At 48.9% G+C, this 23,605-nt stretch overlaps 1 protein-coding gene across 2 annotated transcripts in view; it reads right to left on the bottom strand.

Annotated features, from left to right (window-relative positions):
* The window catches only part of MTHFD1 (methylenetetrahydrofolate dehydrogenase, cyclohydrolase and formyltetrahydrofolate synthetase 1), a 168,981-nt gene that overhangs the window by 134,275 nt on the left and 11,101 nt on the right, over positions 1–23,605 (bottom strand). Inside the window, exons 6-8 of one of the 2 annotated variants that reach the window (XM_063947235.1) lie at positions 4,353–4,453; positions 4,011–4,147; positions 2,340–2,451 (exon numbers count right to left, since the gene is read on the bottom strand). In XM_063947235.1, coding sequence (XP_063803305.1) covers positions 2,340–2,451; positions 4,011–4,147; positions 4,353–4,453 — 350 coding nt within the window. Of the gene's footprint in view, positions 1–1,143; positions 1,252–2,339; positions 2,452–4,010; positions 4,148–4,352; positions 4,454–23,605 lie in introns of those variants that run through there. The other variant, XM_063947236.1, reaches the window with a different exon arrangement.

A 23,605-nucleotide genomic window follows, 5' to 3' on the forward strand; every position in this document is an offset into this window, starting at 1 on the left:
CTATATCTGCTGAATATCGGTGACATTCAAAGAGCTAACCCTCCTGTCCATCTTCTGTCTGGCATGTGTTGAACCCAGCATCCCAATCAATGCTCTGCCAGATGCCCTCAACCAAAGTAAGCCATCAGGAGTAACCAATCCCAGACCAGTATATGGCGCTATAACAGGCACACACCACCCAGAGGCAAGACTTTGCAGATAACTGAAGGAGCCTGGTGGTGGCAGCCATTACGCTGGTCACAGACCATAACTTCTAGACTGTAGAATCACCCTCACTCGTCCACGGAAGGGTGGTGACGTCAGCACAACCCATCACAGCACCCTACTTTATGGCAAGGTCTGGAAGCAGACTGCTTTGTGGAAAATAAGCTCTGTAACATTAATATTATATGAAGGGGTAAATGCAGTCAAATGCACCCCAAATACTTCTTGTTCCTGTCTCATTTGTGTTCTAAGATACAAATATGGTTTAACCAGAGTATCCTGAATGAAAAAGAAAAGCTTAAATACCACCCGGTACCGGCAGCCGCACGAAAAACAAGCACACGGACTATCTCTGATAAGAACAGAAGTGAAAGCTTCCCCGTCATCCAGCGCCCGCACGGAGAAGCAAATGAACGGGAGGTACCCAGCCGGCGGACGCAACATTAAGACATTCACCTGAAATCGCTGACACAAAAGTCAAGCAGCGCTAGCCAGCACACACAGGTACTGCTAGATAGGGAAACCTTAGTCCAGCAGCACCTTTCATTTTCAATATTCACCGCACGGCATAAATATTTGGAACCCTTCAATAACACTCGATATAAAAAAACAAACAAACACGTTTTTAAAAAAAGAGCTGTAAACATTAAATTACCGTTTCTTTTCACAGTTTGCGCATACACATATTTAACATATAAGCGCTCTATATGATTTTATTAACTCGAGTATAGCAGATAAAATGACCCAAACACTTTAAAAAAAAACAAATTACAAAAATAGTAAATTTACAGGACCCGAATTCTCTTTCCTTAATGCTCCGATTTAGTTTTAGAAACTAATCTGCTATAGGGACAAGCATTTATGTGCTATACACTTTGAAGCATTTACATCGATAAAACTTCAATCGTATTTCACCAAATTCCACCAGCCCCCCCTTACCTGCTCGAGTGTCACCCGCTGCATCCATGAAAACTTCTTGGGCAACTGGCAATAGAGCTGTAGTGCTACTAGATCACACGTATTCCCAAACACTACTAAGGGCAGTAAGACCTGCTACCACACACTGCTTCTCTAACAACGTCACTAAACAGAGTTGTATGTAAACAACCCTGTATGAAAATAAATCAGATAACGAGGTTAGATAATTAACTTTTATGTGGTTCATAAAACAAACCCTGACGTGTAAGCCACAGCCAGCACTGGAGGACAAAATAAAACACAAGCTTTCCCCTAGTGCCATGGTAGAGTACTGCAAGAGAGGCTACACAGGTTTAGAAGCAAGCCCACATTTACCTTATAAAAAGGTGAATAAAAAAAACCCCCCATCATATAATAGAATATATTTAAGGTTTGCTTGGGTGGGCGTATGTTGGCAATTTTACCACGCCATCCTTTCACAGATGCCTATGTACTTGACAGCGGCAAGACGTCAATAAAACCAGGCTTTCTATAAAAGAAAGGGTTAACAACCAAAGCACAAGAACATGCACTCATGGTGTTCTAGCAGCACTATTATGCATGGAATGGGTTTATAAAGCTTTTTGAATGAATCCAACATCATTTAAAACATGCGTTAAGCTTTGCCAAAAATATCAAGTCACGTACACACTATAAGCTGTATTTTGTATTAGCAGTAGGGGGCAGTATTGCCCAATTTATTATTAAGTCTAAAAATGTTTTTAATTATTTGCTTATTCTGCTGTCCCTGGAAACACAACAGCATTCCATTTGCAACATTTTAGATTTCGCACCTGGCAAGCTCACGGGAATCGAAGCTGAGCAACTGAGAAAATATATGAGCCTTAACAGACAAACTGTTTCTACAGGTTAAATTTACTAAAGTTTCTAAAACAGATAATTGGCGATGTTGCCCCTAGCAACCAGATGCTGTCCATCATTTCTCTATTGCCTTTCAGAAAATGAAAGACAGCATCTGATTGGTTGCTAGGGGCAAATGCACCAATTCTCTGTTTTAGAAGCTTTAGTAAATTTATCCCTACATGTCAACCTAATTTGACAAACCATTTATCAGACTGAAAGAGCAAGATAGTGTAACAACGTGTACATAAAAACCCATCATTACGCCAAACACACCCTGAATTCCCCCTCTTAAACTTTAGTCACTAATCCCTTACCTGGTACATAGTTAATGCCACAGTCTATCACAATAGCTCCAGGCTTGATCCATTCACCCCGCACCATCTCCGGTTTACCAGCGCCCACCACAAGAATGTCTGCTCTGCTTACCTGAGCGCCATAAGAAATACATTAATGCTATGGAAAAAGTCCACGTAAACCGTATCTGTTACATCCACATTTTACAGCAAATAAGTCAATGATCAACTTTAAATCTAGCAAACACAAATCTAGCCATTGTTTTTTGGCATTGCATGATCATTCGAGATATAGGGCCTGACTCCACTGCACACTTTGACTTACCCATAATTTTACCTACAACGCATGCTCAGACAAGACGCACAGTATGCGCTCATCTCTACGAGGATATGTAGCGTAGAATGGAAACCAGTCGGATCTCTGGCTAAAATCGGAGTAACTGGGAGGCAAGAGGGCCTTTGCACTTAGGACAGGCATGTCCAAACTGCGGCCCTCCAGCTGTTGTGAAACTACATATCCCAGCATGCCCTGACACAGTTTTGCCGTTAGAGAATGCTTAAGCTGTGTCAAGGCATGCTGGGATGTGTAGTTTCTCAACAGCTGGAGGGCCGCAGTTTGGACATGCCTGACTTCGGGAGGACTTACTAAACAAAAACAGCCCCCCCCCCCCCCCCCCCCAAAAAAAAAAAAAAAAAAAATCCTTATTAAAAAATTTCAGTTCTCACAATTTGTGAACTTGTTTGATGTGCTAACATAATTCATAGCTTTGTCTTATTTTTTTTTGGGGGGGTGGGGGAGATTCAGTTACTAACAATGTTCTGCTAAGCACCCACAGAATGCTCGGGTGAAGTAATAGTTAACAGACTTCACTCTTTTTTCCTCTCACCCAATAGAGGTGAAGTATGCCTGCAGTATTAAGCGGTAACATATCTCCAATACCTGCTGCGATCCCTCCATTGCCGCACCCCCCCATAGGTTTCCATAGGGAATGCGATGCTACCAGACATTGACTTTCGCAAATACCGCAATCTCCCGATTGCTGTAGCCCATCGTAGCCTATGGGGTACACTTCGCTGCATGTAGTTCCGGCAGGGTTCCCCAGAAACTGACGGAAATGGTCCCTGTGCACAGTGGTGAGGCTGACCACGCATGTGCAGAAGGCCCAGACACGCACTCTGCACATCGCAGGGACATGCTCCTTGCGGAGCCCCTGTCCCTGCCTGTGCCGAGTGATACAATCACCCAAAGTGACTGCATTCTGCAATGCAATCCTCTGCGCAAATATTGCACCCACATCACATTGCAAATGCGATCATTGATCAATGGGCTCCTTAGGCAGGTATCCAATTGCAGGCGATAATTTACTGCACAGCAAAAGACAAGCTAAAAATAGCTTAATAGTATTATCGGGCTACCCAATTATAACTTGCGTTTACGGTGCGGTAAATGACAGATGAGCCAGTTACGGTGGCAGAATACCTCTATAGGTGACGTGTAAAATAGTCAGTGTTGTTGGGCAGTCATGTGCCGGTCCAGAACGTGATGTGCAGTACAACGTCTAAAACTGAAGTCGCCTCCTTACAATCTAAGCTGCTAAAGAGTCTACATTTCAGCGATAACAGGAATAGTCTTACAGAAGAGGATATAAAGCTTAGAATACGCTTACTATAAGAAAGCAACCAAGCACTCACCTCTTCACTAAGTGCCTCTGTCTTTGAGTGACAAGTGGTGACAGTGGCATGGTTCCACAACAGTAAGTCATGCATAGGAGCACCCACAATCTTACTGCGGCCAATCACTACTGCTCGTTTCCCTGCAATCTGCATCCCTAGAGATCAAACAGGAGAAAACCGCCGTCACCACACAGGGTGGGAGAGAGACAAAAACAAAACGTCTATATCTTGTTTTCATTCTAGACATCAATGCTCAACACCAGGTCACGGAGCTGCAGACTGTAGGTGATAACAGAGTTACAGCCGACATCGCTGGTGTCAATTTATGTAAACAGAAAAAAAAAAAAAGATATGCTTCACCTGTTTGTCGGATGAGATCAAGGCATCCTTTTGGTGTACAGGGGATAAAGCAGTCACCGAGATCTCCTCTAGCCAGTTTACCAGCATTTATACAAGTTAAACTACAAAAAAAGAGAAATAAAATGACAAAATGTTGGTTTTAAATAGCGTTGCTACATCAACAGTTTTGGGCTGTGTTCTAAAGCTGGACACTGCACGATATCTGTGCAAACTAGCCGACCAGACATGGGGGGGGAGATTCAGACCGGATCGCTCGCTAGCTAGCTGTTTTTTGCAGTCCTGCGTTCGCATAGTCGCCGCCCACCAGGGAGTGTGTTTCAGCTGTGCAAGGGTGTGATCGCATGTGCAGCCGAGCGGTACAAAAAGATCTTGTGCAGTTTCTGAGTAGCCCAGGACTTACTCAGCCGCTGCGATCACTTCAGCCTGTCCAGGGCCGGAATGGACGTCAGACACCCGCCCTGCAAACGCTTGGACACGCCTGCGTTTTTCCAACCACTCCCTGAAAATGGTCAGTTGCCACCCACAAACACCTTCTTCCTGTCAATCTCCTTGCGATCGGCTGTGCGAATGGATCCTTCGTAAAACCCATCGCACAGCAACAATACGCTTTGTACCCGTGCAACGCGCCTGTGCATTGCGGTGCATACGCCTGCGCGGTTCTGACCAGATTACAGCCATGCAAAAAAATGCTAGCAATCAGGTCTGAATTACCCCCATGGTAGAGAGGATTTGCTTTGGTTATCAAATCAGTACGACCCACTCAGTCTTTCAGCCGCCTCCAGCCAGTTCACGTAAACCGCCTCCATACATCCGGCAGTATATGGCTGCACTCTCTACTGCGCAGTGGCGCCTGCTCTCCTGTGTCTCTGCTGGTCAGCTGCACTATTGTACAGTCAGTGGCAATCTTACACAGCTGGTGTCCAGTGGAAGTAAAGGCCATCAAAGCAATACCTTATCTACTACAGATTAGGATTAGAGATCAGGACCCTGTATATAATAAGAATTTACTTACCGATAATTCTATTTCTCGCAGTCCGTAGTGGATGCTGGGGACTCCGTCAGGACCATGGGGATTAGCGGCTCCGCAGGAGACAGGGCACAAAAGTAAAAGCTTTAGGATCAGGTGGTGTGCACTGGCTCCTCCCCCTATGACCCTCCTCCAAGCCTCAGTTAGGATACTGTGCCCGGACGAGCGTACACAATAAGGAAGGATTTTGAATCCCGGGTAAGACTCATACCAGCCACACCAATCACACTGTACAACCTGTGATCTGAACCCAGTTAACAGCATGATAACAGCGGAGCATCTGAAAAAGATGGCTCACAACAATAATAACCCGATTTTTGTAACAATAACTATGTACAAGTATTGCAGACAATCCGCACTTGGGATGGGCGCCCAGCATCCACTACGGACTACGAGAAATAGAATTATCGGTAAGTAAATTCTTATTTTTTCTGACGTCCTAAGTGGATGCTGGGGACTCCGTCAGGACCATGGGGATTATACCAAAGCTCCCAAACGGGCGGGAGAGTGCGGATGACTCTGCAGCACCGAATGAGAGAACTCCAGGTCCTCCTCAGTCAGGGTGTGCCCCTGACCAAGTATCAGCTCGGCAAAGTTGTAAAGCCGAGACCCCTCGGGCAGCCGCCCAAGATGAGCCCACCTTCCTTGTGGAATGGGCATTTACATATTTTGGCTGTGGCAGGCCTGCCACAGAATGTGCAAGCTGAATTGTACTACACATCCAACTAGCAATCGTCTGCTTAGAAGCAAGAGCACCCAGTTTGTTGGGTGCATACAGGATAACAGCAAGTCAGTTTTCCTGACTCCAGCCGTCCTGGAAACCTATATTTTCAGGGCCCTGACAACATCTAGCAACTTGGAGTCCTCCAAGTCCCTAGTAGCCGCAGGTACCACAATAAGCTGGTTCGGGTGAAACACTGACACCACCTTAGGGATAAACTGGGGATGAGTCCGCAGCTCTGCCCTGTCCGAATGGACAATCAGATATGGGCTTTTTTTGAGACAAACGCCGCCAATTCTGACACTCGCCTGGCCGAGGCCAGGGCCTACAGCATGGTCACTTTCCCTGTGAGATATTTCAAATCCACAGATTTGAGCGGTTTAAACCAATGTGATTTCTCTGACGTCCTAAGTGGATGCTGGGGACTCCGTCAGGACCATGGGGATTAGCGGCTCCGCAGGAGACAGGGCACAAAACTAAAGCTTTAGGATCAGGTGGTGTGTACTGGCTCCTCCCCCTATGACCCTCCTCCAAGCCTCAGTTAGGTTTTTGTGCCCGTCCGAGCAGGGTGCAATCTAGGTGGCTCTCTTAAGGAGCTGCTTAGAAAAAGTTTTTAGGTTTCTTATTTTCAGTGAGTCCTGCTGGCAACAGGCTCACTGCATCGAGGGACTTAGGGGAGAGAAGTTCAACTCACCTGCGTGCAGGATGGATTGGCTTCTTAGGCTACTGGACACCATTAGCTCCAGAGGGAGTCGGAACACAGGTCTCACCCTGGGGTTCGTCCCGGAGCCGCGCCGCCGACCCCCCTTGCAGATGCTGAAGATTGAAGGTCCAGAAACCGGCGGCAGAAGGCTTTTCAGTCTTCATGAAGGTAGCGCACAGCACTGCAGCTGTGCGCCATTGTTGTCACACACTTCACACCAACGGTCACGGAGGGTGCAGGGCGTTGCTGGGGGCGCCCTGGGCAGCAATGTATAATACCTTATTCTGGCTAAAAATACATCACATATAGCCCCTGGAGGCTATATGGATGTATTTAACCCCTGCCAGGTCTCAGAAAAACGGGAGAAGAAGCCCGCCGAAAAGGGGGCGGGGCCTATTCTCCTCAGCACACAGCGCCATTTTCCCTCACAGAAATGCTGGTGGGAAGGCTCCCAGGCTCTCCCCTGCACTGCACTACAGAAACAGGGTTAAAACAGAGAGGGGGGGCACTTATTTGGCGATATGTATATATATATTAAAATGCTATAAGGGAAAAACACTTATATAAAGGTTGTCCCTGTATAATATAGCGTTTTTGGTGTGTGCTGGCAAACTCTCCCTCTGTCTCCCCAAAGGGCTAGTGGGGTCCTGTCCTCTATCAGAGCATTCCCTGTGTGTGTGCTGTGTGTCGGTACTTGTGTGTCGACATGTATGAGGACGATGTTGGTGGAGGCGGAGCAATTGCCGGTAATGGTGATGTCACTCTCTAGGGAGTCGACACCGGAATGGATGGCTTATTTAAGGAATTACGTGATAATGTCAACACGCTGCAAGGTCGGTTGACGACATGAGACGGCCGGCAAACCAATTAGTACCTGTCCAGGCGTCTAAAACACCGTCAGGGGCGTTAAAACGTCCTTTTACCTCAGTCGGTCGACAGACACGGACACTGACGCCAGTGTCGACGGTGAAGAAACAAACGTATTTTCCTTTAGGGCCACACGTTACTTGTTAAGGGCAATGAAGGAGATGTTACATATTTCTGATACTACAAGTACCACAAAAAAGGGTATTATGTGGAGTGTGAAAAAAACTACATGTGGTTTTTCCTGAATCAGATAAATTAAATGAAGTGTGATGATGCGTGGGTTCCCCCGATAGAAAATTATTGGCGGTATACCCTTTCCCGCCAGAAGTTATGGCGCGTTGGGAAACACACCTTAGGGTGGATAAGGCGCTCACACGCTTATAAAAAACAAGTGGCGTTACCGTCTCCAGATACGGACGCCCTCAAGGAGCCAACTGATAGGAGGTTGGAAAATATCCTAAAAAGTATATACACACATACTGGTGTTATACTGCGACCAGCGATCGCCTCAGCCTGGATGGGCAGCGCTGGGGTGGCTTGGTCGGATTCCCTGACTGGAAATATTGATACCCTTGACAGGGACAGTATTTTATTGACTATAGAGCATTTAAAAGATGCATTTCTATATATGCGAAACTCTGGCATCAAGAGTAAGTGCGATGTCCATATCTGCCAGACGATGTTTATGGACACGACAGTGGTCAGGTGATGCAGATTCCAAACGGCACATGGAAGTATTGCCGTATAAAGGGGAGGAGTTATTTGGGGTCGGTCCATCGGACCTGGTGGCCACGGCAACAGCTAGAAAATCCACCTTTTTTACCCCAAGTCACATCTCAGCAGAAAAAGACAGTCTTTTCAGCCTCAGTCCTTTCGTCCCCATAATATCTGCCCAGGGATAGAGGTAAGGGAAGAAGACTGCAGCAGGCAGCCCATTCCCAGGAACAGAAGCCTTCCACCGCTTCTGCCAAGTCCTCAGCATGACGCTGGGGCCGTACAAACAGGTGCGGTGGGGGGTCGTCTCAAGAGTTTCAGCACGCAGTGGGCTCACTCGCAAGTGGACCCCTGGATCCTACAAGTAGTATCCCAGGGGTACAGATTGGAAATTCGAGACGTCTCCCCCTCGCAGGTTCCTGAAGTTTGCTTTACCAACGTCTACCTCCGACAGGGAAGCAGTATTGGAAACAATTCACAAGCTGTATTCCCAGCAGGTGATAATCAAAGTACCCCTCCTACAACAAGTAAAGGGGTATTATTCCACACTATATTGTGGTACTGAAGCCAGACGGCTAGGTGAGACCTATTCTAAATGGAGTCACTCAGAGCAGTGATAGCGAACCAGGAAGAAGGGGACTATATGGTGTCCCTGGACATCAAGGATGCTTACCTCCATGTCCAAATTTGCCCTTCTCACAAAGGGTACCTCAGGTTCGTGGTACAAAACTGTCACTATCAGTTTCAGACGCTGCCGTTTGGATTGTCCACGGCACCCCGGGTCTTTACCAAGGTAATGGCCGAAATGATGATTCTTCAAAGAAAAGGCGTCTTAATTATCTCTTACTTGGACGATCTCCTGATAAGGGCAAGGTCCAGAGAACAGTTGGAGGTCTGAGTAGCACTATCTCAAGTAGTTCTACGACAGCACGGGTGGATTCTAAATATTCCAAAATCGCAGCTGTCTCCGACGACACGTCTGCTGTCCCTAGGGATGATTCTGGACACAGTCCAGAAAAAGGTGTTTCTCCCGGAGGAGAAAGCCAGGGAGTTATCCGAGCTAGTCAGGAACCTCCAAAAACCAGGAAAAGTGTCAGTGCATCATTGCACAAGGGTCCTGGGAAAAATGGTGGCTTCTTACGAAGCGATTCCATTCGGCAGATTTCACGCAAGAACTTTTCAGTGGGATCTGCTGGACAAATGGTCCGGATCGCATCTTCAGATGCATCAGCGGATAACCCTGTCTCCAAGGACAAGGGTGTCTCTTCTGTGGTGGCTGCAGAGTGCTCATCTACTAAAGGGCCACAGTTATGCATTCAGGACTGGGTCCTGGTGACCACGGATTCCAGCTTGAAAGGCTGGGGAGCTGTCACACAGGGAAAAAATTTCCAGGGAGTGTGATCAAGTCTGGGGACTTCTTTCCGCATAAATATACTGGAGCTAAGAGCAATTTACAATGCTCTAAGCTTAAGCAAGACCTCTGCTTCAAGGTCAGCCGGTATTGATCCAGTGGGACAACATCACGGCAGTCGCCCACGTAAACAGACAGGGCGGCACAAGAAGCAGGAGGACAATGGCAGAAACTGCAAGGATTCTTCGCTGGGCGGAAAATCATGTGATAGCACTGTCAGCAGTTTTCATTCCGGGAGTGGACAACTGGGAAGCAGACTTCCTCAGCACGACCTCCACCCGGGAGAGTGGGGACTTCATCGAGAAGTTTTTTCCACATGATTGTGCACCGTTGGGAAAGACCAAAGGTGGACATGATGGCGTCCCGCCTGAACAAAAAACTGGACAGGTATTGCGCCAGGTCAAGAGACCCTCAGGCAATAGCTGTGGACGTTCTGGTAACACCATGGGTGTACCAGTCGGTGTATGTGTTCCCTCCTCTGCTTCTCATACCAAAGGTACTGAGAATTATAAGACGTAGAGGAGTAAGAACTATACTCGTGGCTCCGGATGGGCCAAGAAGGACTTGGTACCCGGAACTTCAAGAGATGCTCACAGAGGACTCAGGGCCTCTGCCGATAAGAAGGGACTTGCTTCAGCAAGTACCATGTCTGTTCCAAGACTTACCGCGGCTGCGTTTGACGGCATGGCGGTTGAACGCCGGATCCTAAGGGAAAAAGGCATTCCGGAAGAGGTCATTCCTACCCTGGTCAAAGCCAGGAAGGAGGTGACCGCACAACATTATCACCACATGTGGCGAAAATATGTTGCGTGGTGTGAGGCCAGGAAGGCCCCACGAAGAAATTTTCAACTCGGTCGATTCCTGCATTTCCTGCAAACAGGAGTGTCTATGGGCCTCAAATTGGGGTCCATTAAGGTTCAAATTTCGGCCCTGTCGATTTTCTTCCAGAAAGAATTGGCTTCAGTTCCTGAAGTCCAGAAATTTGACAAGGGAGTACTGCATATACAACCCCCTTTTGTGCCTCCAGTGGCACTGTGGGATCTCAACGTAGTCCTGGGATTCCTCAAATCACGTTGGTTTAAACCGCTCAAATCTGTGGATTTGAAATATCTCACATGGAAAGTGACCATGATGTTGGCCCTGGCCTCGGCCAGGCGAGTGTCAGAATTGGCGGCTTTGTCTCACAAAAGCCCATATCTGATTGTCCATTCGGACAGGGCAGAGCTGCGGACTCGTCCCCAGTTTCTCCCTAAGGTGGTGTCAGCGTTTCATCTGAACCAGCTTATTGTGGTACCTGCGGCTACTAGAGACTTGGAGGACTCCAAGTTGCTAGATGTTGTCAGGGCCCTGAAAATATAGATTTCCAGGACGGCTGGAGTCAGGAAAACTGACTTGCTGTTATCCTGTATGCACCCAAAAAAAAAAAACTGGGTGCTCTTGCTTCTAAGCAGACGATTGCTAGTTGAAGGTGTAGTACAATTCAGCTTGCACATTCTGTGGCAGGACTGCCACAGCCAAAATATATAAATGCCCATTCCACAAGGAAGGTGGGCTCATCTTGGGCGACTGCCCGAGGGGTCTCGGCTTTACAACTTTGCCGAGCTGATACTTGGTCAGGGGCACACCCTGGCTGAGGAGGACCTGGAGTTCTCTCACTCGGTGCTGCTGAGTCATCCGCACTCTCCCGCCCGTTTGGGAGCTTTGGTATAATCCCCATGGTCCTGACGGAGTCCCCAGCATCCACTTAGGACGTCAGAGAAAATAAGATTTTACTTACCGATAAATCTATTTCTCGTAGTCCGTAGTGGATGCTGGGCGCCCATCCCAAGTGCGGATTGTCTGCAATACTTGTACATAGTTATTGTTACAAAAAAAATCGGGTTGTTATTGTTGTGAGCCGTCTGTTCAGAGGCTCCTACGTTTGTCATACTGTTAACTGGGTTTAGATCACAAGTTGTACGGTGTGATTGGTGTGGCTGGTATGAGTCTTACCCGGGATTCAATATCCTTCCTTATTGTGTACGCTCGTCCGGGCACAGTATCCTAACTGAGGCTTGGAGGAGGGTCATAGGGGGAGGAGCCAGTACACACCACCTGATCCTAAAGCTTTAGTTTTGTGCCCTGTCTCCTGCGGAGCCGCTAATCCCCATGGTCCTGATGGAGTCCCCAGCATCCACTACGGACTACGAGAAATAGATTTATCGGTAAGTAAAATCTTATTTTTAGGAATCCCAGAACTACGTTGAGATCCCACAGTGCCACTGGAGGCACAAAAGGGGGTTGTATATGCAGTACTCCCTTGACAAACTTCTGGACTTCAGGAACTGAAGCCAATTCTTTCTGGAAGAAAATCGACAGGGCCGAAATTTGAACCTTAATGGACCCCAATTTGAGGCCCATAGACACTCTTGTTTGCAGGAAATGCAGGAAACGACCGAGTTGAAATTTCTTCATGGGGCCTTCCTGGCCTCACACCACGCAACATATTTTCGCCACATGTGGTGATAATGTTGTGCGGTCACCTCCTTCCTGGCTTTGACCAGGGTAGGAATGACCTCTTCCGGAATGCCTTTTTCCCTTAGGATCCGGCGTTCAACCGCCATGCCGTCAAACGCAGCCGCGGTAAGTCTTGGAACAGACATGGTACTTGCTGAAGCAAGTCCCTTCTTAGCGGCAGAGGCCATGAGTCCTCTGTGAGCATCTCTTGAAGTTCCCGGTACCAAGTCCTTCTTGGCCAATCCGGAGCCACGAGTATAGTTCTTACTCCTCTACGTCTTATAATTCTCAATACCTTGGGTATGAGAAGCAGAGGAGGGAAGACATACACCGACTGGTACACCCACGGTGTTACCAGAACGTCCACAGCTATTGCCCGAGGGTCTTTTGACCTGGCGCAATACTTGTCCAGTTTTTTTTTTTGTTCAGGCGGGACGCCATCATGTCCACCTTTGGTCTTTTCCAACGGTTCACAATCATGTGGAAGACTTCCCGATGAAGTCCCCACTCTCCCGGGTGGAGGTTGTGCCTGCTGAGGAAGTCTGCTTCCCAGTTGTCCACTTCCGGAATGAACACTGCTGACAGTGCTATCACATGATTTTCCGCCCAGCGAAAAATCCTTGCAGTTTCTGCCATTGCCCTCCTGCTTCTTGTGCCGCCCTGTCTGTTTACGTGGGCGACTGCCGTGATGTTGTCCCACTGGATCAATACCGGCTGACCTTGAAGCAGAGGTCTTGCTAAGCTTAGAGCATTGTAAATTGCCCTTAGCTCCAGTATGTTTATGTGGAGAAAAATCTCCAGACTTGATCACACTCCCTGGAAATTTTTTCCCTGTGTGACTGCTCCCCAGCCTCTCAGGCTGGCCTCCGTGGTCACCAGCATCCAATCCTGAATGCCGAATCTGCGGCCCTCTAGAAGATGAGCACTCTGTAACCACCACAGGAGAGACACCCTTGTCCTTGGAGATAGGGTTATCCGCTGATGCATCTGAAAATGCGATCCGGACCATTTGTCCAGCAGATCCCACTGAAAAGTTCTTGCGTGGAATCTGCCGAATGGAATCGCTTCGTAATAAGCCACCATTTTTCCCAGGACTCTTGTGCAATGATGCACTGACACTGTCCCTGGTTTTAGGAGGTTCCTGACTAGCTCGGATAACTCCCTGGCTTTCTCCTCCGGGAGAAACACCTTTTTCTGGACTGTGTCCAGAACCATCCCTAGGAACAGCAGACGTGTCGTCGGAAACGGCTGCGATTTTGGATATTTAGAATCCACCCGTGCTGTCGTAGAACTACTTGAGATAGTGCTACTCCGACTTCCAACTGTTCTCTGGACCTTGCCCTTATCAGGAGATCGTCCAAGTAAGGGATAATTAAGACGCCTTTTCTTTGAAGAAGAATCATCATTTCGGCCATTACTTTGGTTAAGACCCGGGGTGCCGTGGACAATCCAAACGGCAGCGTCTGAAACTGATAGGTTCGTGGTACGGAACTGTCACTGAGGTACCCTTGGTGAGAAGGGCAATTTGGGACATGGAGGTAAGCATCCTTGATGTCCAGGGACACCATATAGTCCCCTTCTTCCTGGTTCGCTATCACTGCTCTGAGTGACTCCATCTTGATTTGAACCTTTGTATGTAAGTGTTCAAAGATTTCCCATTTAGAATAGGTCTCACCGAGCCGTCTGGCTTCAGTACCACAATATAGTGTGGAATAATACCCCTTTCCTTGTTGTAGGAGGGGTACTTTGATTATCACCTGCTGGGAATACAGCTTGTGAATTGTTTCCAATACTGCCTCCCTGTCGGAGGAAGACGTTGGTAAAGCAGACATCAGGAGCCTGCGAGGGGGAGACGTCTCGAATCTCCAGTCTGTACCCCTGGGATACTACTTGTAGGATCCAGGGGTCCACTTGCGAGTGAACCCACTACGCGCTGAAACTCTTGAGACGACTTGTACGGCCCCAGCGTCATGCCGAGGACTTGGCAGAAGCTGTGGAGGGCTTCTGTTCCTGGGAATGGGCTGCCTGCTGCAGTCTTCTTCCCTTTCCTCTATCCCTGGGCAGATATGACTGGCCTTTTGCCCGCTTGCCCTTATGGGGACGAAAGGACTGAGGCTGAAAAGACGGTGTCTTTTTCTGCTGAGATGTGATTTGGGGTAAAAAAAAAAAAGGTGGATTTTCCAGCTGTTGCCGAGGCCACCAGGTCCGATGGACCGACCACAAATAACTCCTCCCCTTTATACGGCAATACTTCCATGTGCCGTTTGGAATCTGCATCACCTGACCACCGTCGTGTCCATAAACATCTTCTGGCAGATCTGGACATCGCACTTACTCTTGATGCCAGAGTGCAAATATCCCTCTGTGCATCTCGCATATATAGAAATGCATCCTTTAAATGCTCTATAATCAATAAAATACTGTCCCTGTCGGGGGGCGTGGCCTGGCTGTGAATGGAGTCAGAAGCAGAGTTACTGAGCTCCTCTAACTACCTGTGAATAAAAGTAATCTGACCCCTCCTGCAAGCCCCCCTGGGCACACAACGACCCTCACTGTTTCCCCAGGCCCCCCTGCAGAGTCCCTAAAGGAGCCGCAGAATCGGGGAGCAGTTTTCACTGCTCCTGCGGATTGCGGCCTACAGCTCAAACGAAGCCGGGACCTCGATTTTCGGGCTTCCCCGAGGAAGGCTCCAGGAACCCACGGACCGCTTCTCGGACTCGTTCCGGGGCCCGTATCCTGAAGTACCCGCTGCCAGCAGCTGCGGAGGACCCACCCAAGGCCGGCCAAGCACTTCTAGAGACCCATCTACCCGGGGACCCGGAGATAGAAGGCCGGAAACGGACCGGACGGACGCCCGGCGGCCCTCACACAAGTAAGTCCCCTCACTGCTTGCCGGCACCCCTGCAGCCTCTTACCTTCCCACTCGACTCTACACACAGCTACAGACACCCCCCCGTGCACGGGGCAAGTCCAGGAGGTCTGCACACCTCAGGCGGAATCGGGGCCTACACGGCTGAGAGACCAGGGCCTCGATTTTCACACCTCCCCGACGGCGATCTCCAGGCCCAAGAAGAGTCGGAAACGGGTCCCACAGCGGCGCCCAGCGTACCCTCCGCTTCCCCACACTGCTCCACTTCCAATCCCAACCCCCCAGTCACCCACCAGACGGGGCCACACAGCCCAAAAGGCACTGGGGCAACATTTAATCAGTGATTCTGCAGGCCTGCATGTACCACGGCGGCCATCTTGGATCCTCAGGCACTCCTGATTGAACTATCTCGGAATCCTCACTCACTATCATATACTCCGATCCCGGGGTCACCTATATTAAAAGCAACCCTGCAGCCGTGGCCTGGACACCTATCTGAACAGATCCCTGTGGCTGACGCCTCCACCTATGCGGTCTCCTATACTCTGAAAAAAACCTTCGGGATGTATATGTAATTCACCTCCCTTCGGCTGCACGGCACGGGATAACACCCCATCCACTTCACAGTTTTTGATTTTCCCCTATACACCTGCGCAGCGTCATCCTAGATCAAAAGGACCATGTCTAACAGGAACCGTAAAGCACCCCCGGGTGACTCAGCGGCATTCTTCGGCCCCAAGCGAGGCAAAAATACGAATCAAAACCCGGTCTCACCCGGAAACACACAAGATACGGGATCCTCTCCGGCTAGATCTGACTCAGCCCTTATGGTCGATGTGGATCCATACGACTCTTTAGTGCAGCGCATAGCGACCACATTCAGAGTTGAACTGCGCGCAGCTATCCAAGAACTTAAGACAGAAATGTCCTCCCTGGGGTCCCGCACCGACGCGTTAGAGCGCAAGACCGACGACATCTGCAATTACCAAGATGTGGTCACCCAAGAGGTCTCGGAACTGCGATCGGAAGTCGACCTCATACGCGAACAAGTAGAGGACCTGGAAAATCGCTCGCGCAGAAATAATTTGCGAATACGCAATGTACCCGAGTCTGTGGACACCCCTACACTGCCGGAATTCCTCATGGGCCTCTTTCAGCAGCTACTCCCGGATCTCTCGGACGACCAATTTTTGTTGGATCGAGCGCACAGAGCCCTCCGCGCAAAACCACCTCCAGATCAACCACCTAGAGATATTATCCTCCGCATGCACTTTTTCCACGTCAAAACGAAAGTGCTCAATGCTTGCCGAGGCACCCCGGCTATCCCATACAAGGGATTAAATCTCCTTGTTTTCCAAGACCTTGCTCCCTCCACCCTCAAAAAACGGAGAGAAATGTTACCCGTCACTAAAGCCTTACGTAACCGCCAGATCCTCTACAGGTGGGGATTCCCATTCGCCCTACAGTTCACGTTCAACGGCCGAACCCACTCAGTTAAGAACCCCGATGATGGACTGTCCGTACTAAGACGACTGGGACTGTTCTCGACCTCTCCCCCTGAATCTTCTTCGGACCCAACAGATAACCCAAAGTCGAGAACCCCCCCACAAGCTGAGTGGTCGACCGCCCGCTGATTTCCCAGGATTTCTAGTCCAGGGATGAACAGAAGGTTTTCCTTTCCATAAGATTAATGTTTTGGAATCATTATCTGTATAAATGTTGATGTTTGTCTGTTGGTCTCGCCGGGCGCCGGGGCGGGGCCCCCCGCCGGGCCCCCCTGCGGACCGTCTTCCCGACGCCCTGAGTTGACGGCGTTGCGGATTGGGCGGCGGGGTGCCCCGGGGTGGCCTCGCCCGGGCGCCCGGCGATGGCACAATGACGCGTTCGCTTGTATGCTTAAGGAATGTTTATTTCCATTAACGGTTCCAGGTTTAAGTTCACCCTTGTTCAAATCTTAGGCTGTGATATTTCAACTGTATACGCCAGGGTAACACTTTTCCTAACACCAAGACCAAGCAGTCGTTGGGATAACCCACCGACTCCTACGGTTCAATCAGACCCTACCTAAAAGATATTGGGGTGTATCCCCCTCCCTGCCGTGCAGACTACCCCCCCCCCCATGCTCAAGTTCATATCAACCCTTTTTGTGTTGCTATGCTCAACTGACACCAGGCGTTCCTCTGGTCACCCCCAGGTCTCGCCCCCACAACACCGGACCTCCCTCCCATACGGATGGAGTCCGTCAGAGGTGTTGAACGTCGTGTCTTTAAGACTACGACCATACCCGGATACTCGGTTGGCCGCAAGGCCCCAATCTCCCTTGTTTTGTTCTCCCAGCTTTTCCCGTCCCGCCCACATCCCCCCCACACAGCTCTGCGCTACCCCCGCGAGGGTTAGTCCCTCCCTAAGCCGAAATCGGCTCTGGAACCCCCCATGACTCTTAAAATTGTGTCACTGAATGTCAACGGACTCAACTCCCCCCAAAAGCGTACTATGGCCATCCAATATTTTAAAAAACAGGGGGCGGACATAATTCTTTTACAAGAAACACATTTCAAATCGATACACCCCTCCCTTGCCTCGAGAGCTTACCCCCAGGCCTTCTACTCCACCTCCCCCCAAAAACGTAAAGGTACCGCCATTCTACTCCGCGCTTCACTCCATTGCGCTGTTGAGAGCTCCTTTTCAGACCCCAAGGGCCGCTTCAATATAGTAGTACTTCAACTTGGAAACTCTTTCTTAACTGTGGCCTCAATTTACTCCCCCAATATGGAGCAGGGTTCCTTCCTCAGCGACTTCCGCCCTCAACTGGAAAAAATAACAAAGGGACGAGTGGTCGTTGGTGGAGATTTTAATGCAGTACCAGATCTAATATGGGACCGCACCCAATCCAGTAACCCCAGCCCATCGACAATCAGAGAATCCAGACGACTGACAGACTACATAACATCTTCGGGCCTATACGACGCCTGGAGAGTACTACATCCATGTGAACGAACGTACACTCACTACTCAGTCCCCCACAAGTTACACTCCAGAATAGATCTATTCTTGGTAGACTCCTCCACAGTGCAGGGTCTGGTCAGAACTTCAACTTCCCCGGTGGTATGGTCAGATCACTTAGCAGTGTCCCTGACCATTGACTCCTCCCCTGCACCCCCCACAACTTTCCGATGGAGATTGAACACGGCCCTCCTATTGAAAAAAGAATATCTTACCCAGACTACTGAAGTCTTGAAAGAATTCTTCACTCTAAATACCACTGACGAGATTTCACCTGCAATAATATGGGAAGCACATAAAGCTTCCATTCGAGGTCACTTCATCTCCCTAACAAAAGCGCAAAAACTGAAGGACCTCCGGGAGGTCGCGGATCTCGAGAACCAAATTAAAGAACTCACAGTTCGACACCAGCGTACCCCCAAACGCACGATTTATAACAAACTCCTGGCTCTTAAAGGCCAGTTATATCAAATTCTGTCGGCCAAAGCGGCTAAGACCATGCGATGGCTACAACACAAATTTTATTCTAAGGGTGACAAGGCGGACTCCCTCTTGGCCTCTCGCCTACGGGCCCGCAAACAGAGAAATAGGATCCTCTCCCTAAAAGACCAACAGCACAAAGTGACATACGACCCCCAACAAATTGCCCATTGCTTCAGGAAATATTATCAATCCCTATACAATCTCCCCACCCCGGAGGACCCCACCAGTCTACAAAAACGTATAGATAGTTTCCTCTCCTCTTGCTCCCTCCCAACCTTATCTCAGCCTCAGATAGACTCACTTAATCAGGAAATTTCCTCTGAAGAAGTTGATCTCACAATTAAAACACTGAGGAATTCCTCAGCTCCCGGCCCAGATGGTCTACCGGCCCTATACTATAAAAAATTCAGTGGAACACTGACCCCGGCCCTGACGTTATTGTTCAATGCTATCTTGGCTGGTACGCCTTTCGACAACGCCACCACTAGAGCAGAAATAGTTGTCATCCCCAAGCCCGGCCGCGATCCCACGGAGTGTAGTAGCTACCGCCCGATATCATTACTGAACTCAGACCTGAAGTTATTCGCAAAAATACTCGCTAATCACCTTGCGGTGATGATTGCCTCTTTGGTCCACCCGGACCAGGTCGGATTCATCCCAGGCAGGCAAGCGTTTGATAACATCAGAAGAGCTATTGATACCCTACACTTTGCAGACGCCTCCGCAATTCCCTCCTTAGCGATGGGTTTAGACACCGAAAAGGCGTTCGATCGCATATCATGGACATATATGGATCGCACACTCAGACGCTTTGGATTCATGGGCCGATTCCTCACGGGCATTGAATCCCTTTACTCCTCCCCTTCAGCCAGCGTCCTAGTAAATGGCCAACTGTCTCCTCCATTCACGATTGCGAATGGTACAAGACAGGGCTGCCCTCTGTCACCCTTAATCTTCGCGCTGATGATGGAACCACTGGCATCGAGGATCCGCGACAGCCCGGATATCTCAGGGATTACAATTGGATCCTCTCAGTTTAAGATCTCCCTATATGCAGACGATATCCTGCTTACCCTCTCAAACCCCCACATCTCCCTCCCAAACCTCCTACACGTTATACAAGAATTTGGATTCATTTCAAACTTTAAAATTAACGACACTAAAACAGAGGTGCTAGACTTTCATCTCCACGCCCAATTAAAGATATCTCTGCACAGTAATTTCAAGTTTGATTGGAAGAAATCTCACCTAAAATACTTAGGCGTTAACCTCACTAGACAACACTCCCAACTATTTAAAGCCAACTACCCTGAACTCATTCATAACGTTACTAGAGATCTGCAGAAATGGTCAGGTCAATATATTTCTTGGTCCGGACGAGCCAACGCCCTGAAAATGAACATTTTGCCTCGTCTCCTATATTTATTCCAGGCACTTCCGATACGAATACCCTCAAAGGTGTTCGCAGATTTACAGAAGAAATTTTCACACTTCCTGTGGTCAGGTAAAAGACCCCGGGTTCGCTTCAAGACACTCTACAACAGGAACAGAGAGGGTGGACTTGGAGTACCTAACATCAAATTATATTATTACGCGGCCCACCTTTCTCAGGCCGTCTTATGGCACTCTCAGACAACGTCACGTAGATGGGTTCAATTGGAATCCGAACTCGTCCGTATGAGATCCATCTCCACCCTCCTCTGGATCCCACGAACTGATAGACCACCAGAAAGCGCTAATTTCCCGTCAATATTATTTACGGTCACACTTTGGGACAGACTCACTAAGACTTTCTCCTTATTGTCCTCCCCCCCCCGCTCTGGCACCCCTTTGGAACAACCCGATGTTCCCCGAGGGACGGCTCACTCACACTTTCCAACACTGGCAGATGCACGACCTACTGTTCATTAATGACATAGCACCATCTCGCTCTTTCCCAGCCTTCTCCGATATTCAGAGTAAATATAATCTACCTCCACACTGCTTTTTCCAATATCTACAACTCCGTAGTTTTCACATTGCATACTTACATTCACATAGTTCCTTAACACGCTCACCTCTTGAATCATTATGCTTGCTGCGATCTCCTTCAAGGGGCCTTCTGTCATCTATCTACCGTCTCATGCTCACTCATGATCTACCCACAAAGACCCCTCATGAAATAGCCTGGGAATCTGAATTACAGGACCACCTAGAACCAGACACCTGGGAACAAATTAAACAAAATCTTGTATCCTCAGCGACCTCAATCAGACATAGAGAAAATTTGTTTAAAATTTACGTTCGATGGTACTTGGTGCCATCCCGTCTGAGTAGAATATTCCCTTCAGCATCGGACAGATGTTGGAGGAATTGTGGGTCAGAGGGAACCCTGCTCCATATATTCTGGGATTGTCCCCGGATAACACCGCGCTGGAAAGCCATTCGGAATTTGATATTACGAATCACCGGAGTAACGGTGCCCTTCTCCCCTACTTTCTTCATCTTTCCAAGGCCCCTCCCCGGTATTCCAAAACCTAAACAAAGACTCATTTGGCACATTGCGACCGCACTGAAATGTAAGATTGCCTTCCACTGGAAATCGCTTACAATCCCCTCCATTGCGGCGGTGATTGCGGCTGTATGGGATACATATCACATGGAGTTCCTCTCTAGCATAATAGAAAGCAGGGCGGAAACCTTCACTGAGGTCTGGTCCCCATGGTTGGCACACTTCAAATGCCCCCCTCCGTTGACATTCGGTTTCTAATATACTAACAAAATGAATAACAAATGCTTGCATTGCTGTATCCCCCCCCTCCCCCCCTTTCCCTCTTCCCTTCTGTCTTTCCCACACCCTTCCTCCAATGTATTTCTGAAAAAACTTCAATAAACAGTGTTTAAAAAAAAAAAAAAAAAAAAAAAGTCCCTGTCAAGGATATCAATATTTTCAGTCAGGGAATCCGACCAAGCCACCCCAGCGCTGCACATCCAGGCTGAGGCGATCGCTGGTCGCAGTATAACACCAGTATGTGTGTATATACCTTTTTAGGATATTTTCCAGCCTCTCAGCTGGCTCCTTGAGGGCGGCCCTATCTGGAGACTGTACCGCCACTTGTTTTGATAAGCGTGTGAGCGCCTTATCCACCCTAAAGGGTGTTTCCCAACGCGCCCTAACTTCTGGCGGGAAAGGGTATACCGCCAATAATTTTCTATCGGGAAAAAACCCACGCATCATCACACACTTCATTTAATTTATCCGATTCAGGAAAAACTACAGGTAGTTTTTTCACACCCCACATAATACCCTTCTTGTGGTACTTGTAGTATCAGAAATATCTAACACCTCCTTCATTGCCCTTAACATGTAACGTGTGGCCCTAAAGGAAAATACGTTTGTTTCTTCACCGTCGACACTGGAGTCAGTGTCCGTGTCGACCGACTGAGGTAAATGAGCGTTTTACAGCCCCTGACGGTGTTTGAGACGCCTGGACAGGTACTAATTTGTTTGCCGGCCGTCTCATGTCGTCAACCGACCTTGCAGCGTGTTGACATTATCACGTAATTCCTTAAATAAGCCATCCATTCCGGTGTCGACTCCCTAGAGAGTGACATCACCATTTCAGGCAATTGCTCCGCCTCCTCACCAACATCGTCCTCATACATGTCGACACACACGTACCGACACACAGCACACACACAGGGAATGCTCTGATAGAGGACAGGACCCCACTAGCCCTTTGGGGAGACAGAGGGAGAGTTTGCCAGCACACACCAAAAACGCTATAATTATACAGGGACAACCTTTATATAAGTGTTTTTCCCTTATAGAATTTTAATATATATATATATATATATATATATATATATATACATATCGCCAAATAAGTGCCCCCCCTCTCTGTTTTAACCCTGTTTCTGTAGTGCAGTGCAGGGGAGAGCCTGGGAGCCTTCCCACCAGCATTTCTGTGAGGGAAAATGGCGCTGTGTGCTGAGGAGAATAGGCCCCGCCCCCTTTTCGGCGGGCTTCTTCTCCCGTTTTTCTGAGACCTGGCAGGGGTTAAATACATCCATATAGCCCCCAGGGGCTATATGTGATGTATTTTTAGCCAGAATAAGGTACTATCATTGCTGCCCAGGGCGCCCCCCCCCAGCGCCCTGCACCCTCAGTGACCGCTGCTATGAAGTGTGCTGACAACAATGGCGCACAGCTGCAGTGCTGTGCGCTACCTTATGAAGACTGAAGAGTCTTCTGCCGCCGTTTCTGGACCTTCACTTTTCGGCATCTGCAAGGGGGGTCGGCGGCGCGGCTCCGGGACGAACCCCAGGGTGAGACCTGTGTTCCGACTCCCTCTGGAGCTAATGGTGTCCAGTAGCCTAAGAAGCCAATCCATCCTGCACGCAGGTGAGTTCACTTCTCTCCCCTAAGTCCCTCGTAGCAGTGAGCCTGTTGCCAGCAGGACTCACTGAAAATAAAAAACCTAACAAAACTTTTACTCTAAGCAGCTCTTTAGGAGAGCCACCTAGATTGCACCCTTCTCGGCCGGGCACAAAAATCTAACTGAGGCTTGGAGGAGGGTCATAGGGGGAGGAGCCAGTGCACACCACCTGATCCTAAAGCTTTTACTTTTGTGCCCTGTCTCCTGCGGAGCCGCTAATCCCCATGGTCCTGACGGAGTCCCCAGCATCCACTTAGGACGTCAGAGAAAAACAATTTGTAAAGAGATTACCAATTTCTTTAGGTGTTAAATAATCTCAACAAATTGTCACACTCACTATTTTTGTCCCTGGTCATCAGCGGCCACTATGTTTACTACAAGTGTATTTACTAGCTACCTGGGGCAGAAGGGTTGTGGCCGCGTTACCGGTGGCTGCAGAATGCCGGCGAGCATAACGAATCACTCCCCCCCGTCACCATAGCAGTGCAGGCATATATGGACGAGATCGTCCATATCGGCCTGCATGCACAAGCGACGGGGC

The sequence above is a fragment of the Pseudophryne corroboree genome, chromosome 12 (assembly GCF_028390025.1).
Source record: "Pseudophryne corroboree isolate aPseCor3 chromosome 12, aPseCor3.hap2, whole genome shotgun sequence".
NCBI classification, from domain to species: domain Eukaryota; kingdom Metazoa; phylum Chordata; class Amphibia; order Anura; family Myobatrachidae; genus Pseudophryne; species Pseudophryne corroboree.